We start from the raw sequence: 12,525 nt of genomic DNA on the forward strand, positions 1-12,525 counted from the left end.
GATGGTATTCCCCTCCTGTGCTGACCCTCATCGATTCCCATTGTTCATGACAAGCTCAGCTCGTCATCAGCACAGCTCAACCGTGCCTCATGACGAGCTGAGCTCATCATGAGCATCGAAGGGGTTAAAAGAGGGAGGACGGAGGCTCTTTTCCACTCTAGTAGATGGTCTCAAACATCCGATTTAAAGATGTCTGTAAGGCATTTGAATACATACAGTTTCAGGAGCAAGACGGACGACTGAGAGGTCATGCGTCAATTAGAGAATCTGACTAAGTAAGAACTGAACAGTTGCTATGGATAAAGAGGAAAAGGAGGTCAAAACAGCATTGTCCGATGATAGGATCCCTTCGGGCATGTTGGAGGCAGGGACTGTACTATTGTCTACTATTGATTAATGTAAACTAGCAGGAGTAGGCTGCACTCCAAGAAAGGAGTCTTGCAGAGGGTGGAGGGGTGGCATTCAAAGAAAAGGGTGAGAGACAGCCAAAAAGTATAGTATTTAATGTAACAATACACACATAAATAAGTGCCAAAATTAGCATATCTAATTACCGCAGATGCCAAGTAGAAACATTGAACAGGTTTGCTATATGGGCAATCTCAAGAAATAAATAGGTAGTCCATAATCAAACAGTATCCTAACAGCCAGGGATTATGTTCCGTGTGTACGAAAACGTACCAACATTTATGATGCTTGTATTCAAGAAAGAGGGAACCTTGGTGTTAAGTGTCAAACTCTTTCCCTACATCACTCTTCCCCTGACTTTCCATGCATTAGTAAAAGAATATTAAAATCAAAAGATTGACCAAAATAAAATAACCATGGGCAAAACAAGTGTAAAACTAAGTTGTGAAAGAGTTTGCAGATATTACTAAGCAACATGTGTATTTAACATGGGATCCTCCAATGACAAAAGCACACACTCTGAAGGGAATTCAAAATTACTTTTTCAACACTACAGGAACTAGATAACGCAGAAAAAGTTAAATGAAATGTCCAAGCTTGTATACCAGTTGGACTGGTTTTGTGTGAGTGGTTTTGTTTCAACCACAGCGTCCACTTTACACAAATGCCCTACAGTCACTTCCCACTCCATGCCAGCCATCTATCCTTTTACATTCCTAACGACAGAGTCCGTCATTTCTGTTTAGTACTTTGAAGTAGTCTTCTGGTGACAAGAGAACCTTGCTATCAACCCACTTTGCACACCATACAATCTTCTTCCGAGTCCCCGTCTCCACACCTCACCAGCACTTTGAAGTTGGATGAAGGGGCACGTGGTACACAAATAGCCTCCTTTACCTGCAATTTAACAGCCTAGGCCCCGTCTTTTATGTAGGATTTTTATTTATTTGGTGATGGCTTCATCAGTTCTCATATTTATCCAACAGTATGTTGAGGAAAGACCTACTCTGAGGATACTATGCTGCTTGTAGGACTTGATGTAGAAAGCCTCTACACGAGTTTACCACAAAAGAAAACCCTTGATACCCTTGAAAAGGTCCTAGTCAATACCCAATGGGAATAAAAAACACCTAGACACTTTGTCTTGGAATGTTGTAAACTTGCCTTGACCGAGAACTTCTTCGAATACTCCGACACAGTGTACCAACAGTGCTACGGTACATCGATGGGCAGTACCTTTGCCCCAAGTGTGGCTGTACTCTACATAATTGACTTCGAGGAAACCTAGATACACCACGCAACTAATCCCTACCATAACAGGATACTATTCTGGAAACGATACATTGACGATATCGTTATGATTTGGGAAGGAGTCTAGAGGAATTTCACGAATGGCTGAATAACAGAGATGATTGGCTCAAATTCACATATACGGCAGACAAGAGATCCCTAGATTTTCTTGATATTACGATCTATGCGGAAGGAACAGATCTACGGACAAGGACTTATTTTAAACCTACTGTGAAAAATAATCTACTTTCGTATAAAAGCTTCCATCCTCGTCCACTGAGGGACAATTTTTGCGGCTTAGGCGCAACTGCAGTGACACACATGACTACAAAAAACAAGCAGGTGATCTCTGCACAAAACTAAAAGCACGTGATTATCCAGAGAAAATAATCAACAAATGCAATAAACGAGCAAGAAACCAACCAAGGGAGTCCCTGTTAGAATGTACTCTGAGAACACCAGATACTGAAACAGTGACCTGCGTAACGACTTACAACACAGCATCCAACAATGTAAACAAGCAGTTGCAATGCAATAGGTCTCGCATTAGGAAAGTTTGAGCTAATGGCATTGTAAATAACAAACCTTTTATTTATGTTTGTAGTTATAATTATTAAAGTAATAGGTGTGTTATTTACAATGCTACGTTGTAAGTGTTGCAAATGTGATTTGCATTCTAAAGTTATTTCTGAGTTTGTTAATGTTTGCAACGGTAGCGTGGCATTTATTACTATTATGAAGAACATGACATTTGAATTTCTGTAAAAGAAGTGTGAATAAATTATGTACAGTTAAAGTCCAATACTATAACATCTTTTGATTTGTTATAGTTTGCTAAGAAGGGCAATAATGTACATAGCTGATAGTTTATAATTGTTAGCAAGTTTCTATAATACATCAAGAAAGGAACAAGGTTATATTTTGCTGGAAATATAAGGAAGAATCAATTATAGTGTAACAATATTTTTATTTGTAAGTATATGTACAACAATAGAATATTTTTTGTTGAGCATATTTTACATTAGTATAATATAAGCTTTTGAATTATCCCTGTAACAATATTATACATTGAAACGAAGTAAGCAAAAATATATATATATTTTGTTCTCTTTAATTGGTATTATAGTTCAAATCACAAAGTTACAAACAATGTTATAACATTCAGTATTTGGCAATGTGTAGCTGTAAATATTGTTGGTAATAGAATGAACATGGTAAGTAAGATATAATTTTTAGGAACAAATGATAGTTAAGAAATGTATAGCATATAAGGCAAGAAAAGTTGAGTTTCAAATAAACATGGAAAATATTTGTTGAGTATATGTTACATTTGTTTATACAAGCATTGGAATTTTACCTGGAACAATATTATATATCTCAATTAAGTAACCATAAATATACACATTTGTTCTGTTCAATTGGTATTACTGGCCCTTTGCAAAGTTACATACAATGTTAAAACAGTTTTAATTTTCTCAATGTGTAATTTTTACATAGTTGTGGATAAGCAGGTTGAATATGGAAGTAAGATGTAAAATTTAGGTACAAATGATGGAAAAGAAATCTATAGCATTTTATGCAAAGAAGTTCAGTCTGGAGTAAACATGGCAATTTTTTGGGAATACACTGTTTGTGAGGCATATTTAAAATGGAATACTTTGAACTGAAACACTTCTATAAAAATAAACAAGCTGACGCAATAAATGTTTAGTCTGAAGTAAAGATGGCAATTTTTTGGGTAATGTACTTTTTGTGAGGCATATTTAAGATGGAATACATTGTAACTGAAACATTTCTATAAAAGTAGATGAGCAAAACAAAGTAAGGTACATTTAAACATACAATTGTGCATAAATATTGTCATACAAAACGTATATATGCTAAATAGTATCTGAAAATGTTATAGGAATATTTTTTCCTGTTCACAGTTTTTAGTGCTGTAAAACATTTTATCTAATGTGTTACAGTTCCTTGATTATATCAGTTATGCATCCATTGCAAAATAAAACATTCAATGATATAGGTAAATATGGCATTAATGAATTTTCCAAGTCTTCAGTATCATTTTCAATAGTTAAAAAGTCCATCAAACTAGTATTGGTTATATCCATTGATTGGATATGGTCACTTCCTTCTATTTGTACTGCCATTGTACTTTTTTCCTGTCGAGTTTTTTCAACTCCAAATAATGTCATGTTAATGTTTTCATTTGGTGGTTGTTTTTCCTGTAGAGAGAGTGTATTTATAGTGAGTGTTTAAAAAATAAAGTTTATTAGTGTGATAGTTGTAAATAAAATTTTTACTTACTTGTATTGTAGTATTTCTAGTTGTGTTCAGTATCTTTTCTCCACTGAACTCGTGTACAGACAAGTGTGTTAACTGTACGTATGTTCCTATGTCCGTAGTAAAGTCAGTTGCTTCTCTCCAGAGACTTATTTTGACAGAGTCTGTAGCATCATTTATTTTGATACTTTTTATCTTTGTGTCTTGTCCATTGACAAAGATAGTTTTTGTTTCTTCTACCTGCAGTATATAAAATAAGACTTTGTTGCTGCCTTTTTATATATTTATATTAAGTCAATAATAATATGTTTAGTGCATTTGGCTTAATATTTATAGTTTCTATGTTGATAGGAAGTATAGAAAATAAATTAGGAAAATGCATTCACATATAATTCCAATTATACAATAATAAATAAGTAAATATAATTTGTTTAATATACATAACATTTTGCTTTGGAGAAGTTGTTATTTAAATAATTAAATGCAGCTCACATCTTTTTGTTATTGTTTTTTTCTTTTGTCCAAATAGCGTCATATAAAAACTTTTACTTACTTGTTATAGTTGCTTAGTCTTTTTAATGTAAGTGAAGCAATAATATAAGTTTGTTCTGTAAAGGCATTTTTTGGTAGAGTAGCAGTAGTACAAGATGAGACGAGAAAGTTGTAGTAATTACTTGTTGCAATCAACTTAGTGTTTTTTGTACAAGTAGTTGTTTGTAACAAGTAACTGTTAGGGTAGTAACATGGTGATGATAGGCTTATGAAGCTAAATATTGCAGTTACATGTCAACAAGCAGGAGGGATTGTACAAGGCAGTGATAGCTTGAAAGGACTGTGGGGCTGGAGAATGGCAGTTACATGTTGACATAACTTGTTATTTGGAGCAGGGCAGTGACATGGTAATAGCATTGTGGTGTTGGAGTATGGCAGTGATATGCTGAGAAGTTATTTGGGCTGGAGTAGGCAGTGAAATGCTGTGACGACTGTGGGGCTAAAGCATGCAGTGTTATGTTGACATTTTGCAGGTATTGAAGAATGCAGTGACATGCTGATAAGCTGATGGGCCTGACGTTGGGCCGTGATATGTTAATTTGTTGGTGGGAGTGTGATGGGCAATGATTTGATAACAGTGTTAAGTTGGTGGGGCTGGAGATTGTAGTGATATGGTGAGAGGCTGGTGAGGCTGGAGTAGTGCATTTAGATGCTGAAAATTTTTTAAGGCTCAAAAAAGAGTATTGATATGCTGATATGTGGTGACGCTAGAGAAGACAGTTATGTTTAGTGTATTGTGAAAGTGGAGAAGGACAATGACATGGTGACATGAGTGTGGGTTTGTAGAATGGCAGTGAGATGCTGATAGGCTAGTTGTAGTGGAGAGGGCAGTGACATGCTGTTAGAGTTGTTGTGTGGAGAAGGGCAGGGACATACTGAGAAGATTGTGGCGGTGGACAAGGCAGTGACATTGTGATAGGCAGTTGCAGGGGTAGTAGGGCAGTGCCATTGTGACTGTTGGTGTGGCTGGGAAAAGCTAAAAAAGAGATTTAAAGTAATTCCTTTTGTGTTGCAAATAGTGTTATGTATTTGTATTGGGATAAAATCATCTTGGTGTTTCACTTAATACATGATATCATGAAGGACTTTATAATAGAGCAGTTGTTTATTGTTTATGTTTTTTCACATGCAGGTTTTATTAATATTATTTGTTTAACATTTACTTGTTTCAATTGACATTGGACAAGTTTGTTTGTTGTACAAGTAGTTGTTGTAACAAGTAAATGCTTTACCTTAGTGACTATTATCAAGTGAAGCTTTTGGTTAATAGTTGATATAGAAAGTTTTACTTACGTGTAATGGTAATATATGGCTTCCTTTTATAATTGTATAATATTTACTTGTTTCAATTAACATTGTACAGTTTAATTTTTGTACAATTACTTTGTTGAAACAAGTGAATGCTTTACGTTAGTGACTATTATTGTATGAAGCTTCTTGTTAATTGTAAAATATAGAAAGATTTTTACTTACCTTGTATTGGTAATTAATAGCTGTTTTTGTAATTGCGTAGCATTTACTTGTTGCAATTAAATTTGTACAATTTTTTTTGGTTGTACAAGTACTTTGTTGAAACAAGTGAATGCTTTATGTACGTGCCTATTATTGTATGCATAAGTTTGTTAATAGTAATATATAGAAATTTTTTACTTACGTTGTATTGGTAATTAATAGCTGGTATTGTAATTCGTTGCATTTACTTGTTGCAATTAAAATTGTACACTTATTTTGTTGTACAAGTTTCTATTTGAAACAAGTGAATGTTTTATGTTATTGACTAATATTGTATTACGCTTTTGAACAGTAATATATAGAAAGCTTTTTACTTACGTTGTATTAGTAATTTTTGGCTGCTTATTGATGGTGTAGACTGTTGAGTTTATATTTAAACCAATTATTTTTGAATATTTAGTAGACATTTTAAATAGTCCATTAAATGGCATTACTAATATATACGTTATATCTCTACATGTTATTAGAAGCATTTGTAAGTACATATTAATGGATACAATTTGTTATAGTTATACAGTTGTAAAATTTAGCAGTGTTACATTAAGAAGTGATAGAATGCATCTTACCTCTGTTATTGTCCCGGAGACACTCATAACTGTCTTTACAGCAGCTTCACGGACAGTTTTTATGGGAGATACAGGTGGTGGCAATGGCTGTAGAATTTGTTCAGCCTCCTGTAATATACCTGGAAGAATTGTAAGTGGTGGCATTCTTGCAATTTTTGTTTGCTTTGTTATCAATAGTATACCATTCTTATACAAAAAATTACGTATTATCATTCCATTTTGTTCTTTTGTTTGCATATAATATTCTTCATCATAACATGTTGCTTTTACAGTGCCAGTTTCATCTGCCAAAGCCATGTGATACAAAACTCTATTTTCTTGCTTTGCATTGCGATAATATGTCTTTGCTGAACATTTAATGATGTTGACTCGTAGTGCTTTTTGATATGGCTTTGTATCGGCTTGTTTGCTGTTTTTCAATTCTTCAATGGAAATCATCTGTAAAACATAATGCAGTAATTAAGGATATTGTAATCAATAATGGCATGATCAATTTGTATTACAAAACATTAATGCATTTTTTAAATAGCTATCCATTGGTTTGTGATCGCTGTAATATGATTCTAGTGTGCCATAATTTGTAGCATGTGCATTTGTAAAAATGTGGTCTAGTAAAGAGTTGTAATCTGTTGTAGGTGTGTTTATTTTTTGTTCGCAATTAAAATTTGTTTGCATGTAACTTATTAGTAATTTGCTATTGTGCGTTGCTTGCAGTAGATCAGTATTAAAATCACCCATGATGATATATTTATGATGTGGATATGCATTTAATGTTGTACTTAAGATTGCTAATAATGTTTGTATTGCAACTGTAGGTGGTTTGTATATGATCAGTATTAGGTAATGTATGTTGTTGATTTCTTGTATGAATTGTACAATGTCAATTTGTTGTGCAGTTGTGAATATTGGATGTATTGCATGATGTTTTTTGTAATATATAGCTATTCCATGTTTTGTATGATTGTTATAAAATTTGTCAAACATTATACAATTATAATGATCTATATTGTATGTTTCAGAAGGTGCTTTGTAGGTAATGTTAATTTCAGTTAGACATAATATATCCGCATTTAATATATTAGTATCTGCTTGCATTGCTTTAAAATGTTTTTGCAGTGATCTAATGTTATGCACTATAAGCGTGACATTTTTTTCATATTGATGTATTTGTGGTATAGATATTTGTAATAATTTATATGTTCTTAAGCGAAACATTTCTTCGTGGACTTTAAAATGTGTTAATATTTTGCTTTCATTAAAGTTTTTAATGTATATATTTTTCAAAGATTTTGCTCTGCTGATTGCTACATAATGTAAATGATGTGTTTTGCTGTTATTAAAATGTATATATAATGGTTCTATTGTTTCACCTTGCGTTCTGTGTATAGTACGTGCAGATGATTGTCGTAATGGAAGTTATATGGAAATTGTTTTCGTATTATTGTTATGAACTTTTTACTGTATTGGAAATGTCTAGAAATTGGTAATATAGGTGTCCAAGTATGATAAATATTTGCATTGTACAGGTGTTTATTTTGATGTCTTGTTTGTTTGCCTATTTTGTCATTGTCAAATTGTACCCAAATAATAATAGGAATGTCATTTGTAGTATCTATGTATTCAACTATACCTGTCGCACCATTAGTTAAACCGTCATTTACATTAATATTAGAAGTTAAATCATAACGTAATTTAATGGCAATATTTAATATTTTAGGCAAGCCCATTGTTTGTGTTGTATTTGTGGGTAATTTTTGTAATATTATTTCTTCTACTTCTGCAGTTAAGTCTCCTGCTACTGTATCTATAGCTACTGTAGTATACATTGGGTAGTTTTTTATATGTTGCATTAAAACATTGTTATTAATTTCATTTACTTCATTGTTAGTAGCCATTATGTATGGTATAGATTGTATTAATGTAGAGTCTGGTTCTGTTTCGCGAGATTTTAATGCTTGGATATCATTACTTGTGTGCTCACCTATTCTAAGTCTATTAAGCATTTGTGCAAATGGTAAATCATTAATTTGTCTCATAATTTTGGTGAGTTCATATAATTCAAAATGTGTTTACCATAAGTTTGTACTTAGTGGTCCATACATATGTTTTGAGTTCTCAAATATATATGTATCAAACACTGGTTTTAATTGGTAAAAGTCTCCAATTGCTATTATAGATATTCCTCCAAATGGTTCAGTAGATGACTTTATTTCTTGCATTCTATTGTGTATGAAAGTGAACATATTTGTTCCTACCATAGATATTTCATCTATTATTAATACTTTTAAATGCATTAATTTACTTTGTAATGCAGCTCTGTTTTCATGTGTTAATTGCTTATACGTTAATGTCTGAGAGACTGGTATTTTAAATGTACTATGTAATGTTTGTCCTTGTATATTATGTGCTGCTTTTCCTGTTGGTGCTGTTAGTAATATGTGAATGTTGTCTGGATTTTCTCCTGCTTTAGTATTGTAGTAATGTCTGGTGTAGTGCAGTTATTAGGAAACTTTTACCGACTCCTGCACCACCAGTACAAAAAGTAAAGAAAGGTTTTTGTTTTGTTTTGAGGCAATTTAAATGATGATATAAAAAATTTAGTTGTTCAGTTGTTAAATTTTGCATAATATTATCATATTCTTCTTGTGGCAGTATATTTTGTACTAATAACTCTTCTTCTGTAGTAGTTCTAATTCCTATATCTAGTGATGAGTCATATGATGCATCTCTTTGATAGTCTTTTGTGGTTTGTTCTTCATTTATTGATATTAGTGTTCTAGGTGATGGAGGTTGTAGTAGTTCATCATTATCATTATATGTTTCTTCATCATTAATAATTATGCTTGGCTTATTATACAAGTAATAGTTTGTGTCTACTTCTGTTTGTAATTCTAAGTATCTTTCATAGTATGTACTTTTTTGTGAAATTATATTACTTTCTATTCTCCAAGGGTAGTAAAGCATTAGTAATTCTCTGTAATAATTTTCAGGATCGTTCATTTTATTAAATCTACAATAACGTATAATTTTGGTTTTTGTACGTTCCTTGTATATTTTATTATCTAAGATACTAGATAATGTATTTATTTCAAGTTCTTCGTCATCTGAGCTATAAAAATTAGTTTCTAAAAGTAAGTCATCATAATTACTTTGCAGTTTTTTTTTTTTTTGAGTATTAAATTTTGATGCGTAATCAGCTAAAGTACATTGTTCTAATGTAATTGGGCGTTTACTATACTTGTTAATTACATTGTCAAATTGTACCTCTGTTGATGTTTCTGGCATTATATTAATATTGATGTCTTTCATTAAGTATGTTCGTTTTTCTGGCATACTTGTATTGATAAATACAAACGATCGTGAACTTTTTCTTAATGGTATTTGCAATATAAGGTAAGCGGCTTCTTGTGCACTAATTTCAGTACAATTTAAAAATGTATTGCCAATGTACTTTAATTGTTCCTTAACGTTTACATTATGGGTAACTTCTTTTGCAGCTTGTGCTATTATTTTACTTAGTCCACGTTGAGATTTACTAATATATGATACAATATATACAGCATATGCATCTAAAACATACTGTATATCTATGTTAGCTTGCCATGCTTGTAAAATTATTTTATTGTAATTATTAATATGACATTCAGTTGGTGTTCTTTTTAAAACAATAGTTGTTTTTTTATTTGTGATCGTATGCATGTTATATATTGTTCATTATTCAATTGCATTTGTTGCAAAAAGGCTTCATATGTGTAATTTGCAAATTGCTCTGTATTCATTGTTGAATGAATAATATCTATGTGTTCTTTTAATATAGTATGTTGTTCTTCTAATTGTAATGGCTTTAATATCATTGTACTAGCCATAGGATATCTTGGAAATTGATATTTGCATGTTCTTTGATGCTTAATACGGCAATTTTTGGTATGTCCATGTTTTTGTAATAGCAGTAAAGAGTTTATAGATGTGTCTTCCGTTATTGTACATGCTATGTGTTTGTCAATAAAATTAATTACTTTTTCATCTTTGTCTATGCTATATTGTGGTGCATTATTAATCCATAATAATGCATGTATGTGTGGTGATCCTCTTTGTTGAAATTCAACTCTGTAAAAGTAATCTGTTATTTTGCCTATTGGATTTTGTTTGTGTAATAAAATGCAATTAAATAATTTTCTAACTTGGTAATCAAAGTGACGTGCACATGTTATTGGATCCTGCTGTATTAAAGCACATTTTGTTTCCCATGACATATTCTTAAATTCTTCTCTGGTACATTCTTTTGTATTCTTAACACGTAACAATATGTTAATTAAATGGTACCATTTTGTTTCTGCTGCTGACAAAGTTAGGAAAAATGTTGGAATACCTAATTGTCTTATCATTGCAAATAAATCTCTTTTGCAATTTTCCCAGTAAGGAGGAGAACTTCTTATTGTTTTTAATATTTTGTAACCTTCATTATATTGTAATATGTTTTGTAAGTTGTCTTTTATATCGTTTACTGTAATTATTTGGCCATTTGTAAAATACTTTCTAAGTGATATTAAAATTTTGTCTTGAATTTGTTTAATTGGCAATTTTTTTAATTTAAAAAAACAGATTAGTTATACAATTAGCTACTCTTCTGTCATAACATCTTAATTCCCATTTACATATAGTACTATAATGTACAGTTATATGTCTCTGTTTATTATCTGTTCTACGTTCTCCACAAAAAATTGTTGGAAATGCTAAATATTCTGAATCTTTATCTTCATATAGTCCACGTGGTGTATTATGTTCAGCAGGAGCTAAACTTAGTACATTAATATTATCTGTTGAAATTATTTCATTTGTTAATAATGTATCTAAATTACCTACAGGTATGTTATCTGAACTACTTGAAGTCATATTTGCATCAGATGTATCTTTATCAGTATTTTCTTCATATGGCGTATATTTCCAATCTGGATTTATTGTTATTCCATATTCTTTAAACAAATCACTATTAGAAGCTAAATATATAGCAGCTTTTTTTACTTTATTAGGTCTTACATTTTCATAATGTGTGTATGATTTATAACGTAACCTTCTCTTTAATTTAATAGGTATTGTCATATTATCATTTTGTTGTCTTGGTAATATTGTTACAGTTGTCATAACATCAGCTGGTACATTAACAACAGCACCTGTTAATGCTTTTTGAAATCCACGTGGTAATGTTTTAATTTGCAAAAAAGGTATTCTTGGAGATATTAATCTTCTAAATTATGCAAATAGAGTTCAGGTGGTATTTTTGGAAAACTCATTCCATTGTACACTGAACATGGCGGTACTTTTTTTTTTTATTATGTATTGATAGCATGTATTACATATATAATTTGTCTGATAGTCACTTATGTTACACAATAAGAAAGTTTTGTTATTAGTAATATTTTTTATATCTTTAACTGTTTGTTTGTGCCACATTTGGTTACAAATAGTACATACATATTCAGGCCCATATTGTATTTCATTATGAAAATTATCTATAATTGACAATGTTTGTAACAAATTTAAGTTACTAATTTTTGTATTACTTTTATTAAAATTGTCAATAGTATTTACTTTTTGGTTTACATTGCTTTCAGTACATGCTTTAGTTTTTGAGGTATTGCTACATATAGGTGGTATTATGTCACTTTCAACATTGTTAATTAATTCCAAATTTATATCATTTTGTATGTTTGGGATAACATTTGTTATATTTGCATGTTCAATTGCTGTTAGTGAACCTGTTGATGGTTCACTGTAATGTATCAGCATTTTTTCTATGCATTTTGTTTCATTTTTTAATTTAAATCTTTTCTCTGTTTTTTTAAATGAAGATCTAAGTATTGTAGATACAGTAAAAGGTATTATTTTAACTTCTATTGCATCTTTACTATATGAC

General features: G+C 31.3%; 2 protein-coding genes across 2 annotated transcripts in view; one reads left to right on the top strand and one right to left on the bottom strand.

Moving 5' to 3' along the window:
* PRKRIP1 (PRKR interacting protein 1) overlaps positions 1–12,525 on the top strand; it is a 172,628-nt gene that overhangs the window by 8,932 nt on the left and 151,171 nt on the right. The window lies entirely within an intron of this gene.
* Positions 3,660–7,061, bottom strand: LOC147729877 (uncharacterized). Its single transcript, XM_086958516.1, has 3 exons — positions 6,612–7,061; positions 4,006–4,221; positions 3,660–3,923 (listed from the first exon to the last, which is right to left on the bottom strand). Exons 1-3 carry the CDS (start codon positions 7,047–7,049, stop codon positions 3,660–3,662), a joined length of 918 nt encoding a protein of 305 aa, XP_086814642.1. The 5' UTR covers positions 7,050–7,061.

Source organism: Lissotriton vulgaris, chromosome 2_1, assembly GCF_964263255.1.
Source record: "Lissotriton vulgaris chromosome 2_1, aLisVul1.2, whole genome shotgun sequence".
NCBI classification, from domain to species: Eukaryota; Metazoa; Chordata; class Amphibia; order Caudata; family Salamandridae; genus Lissotriton; species Lissotriton vulgaris.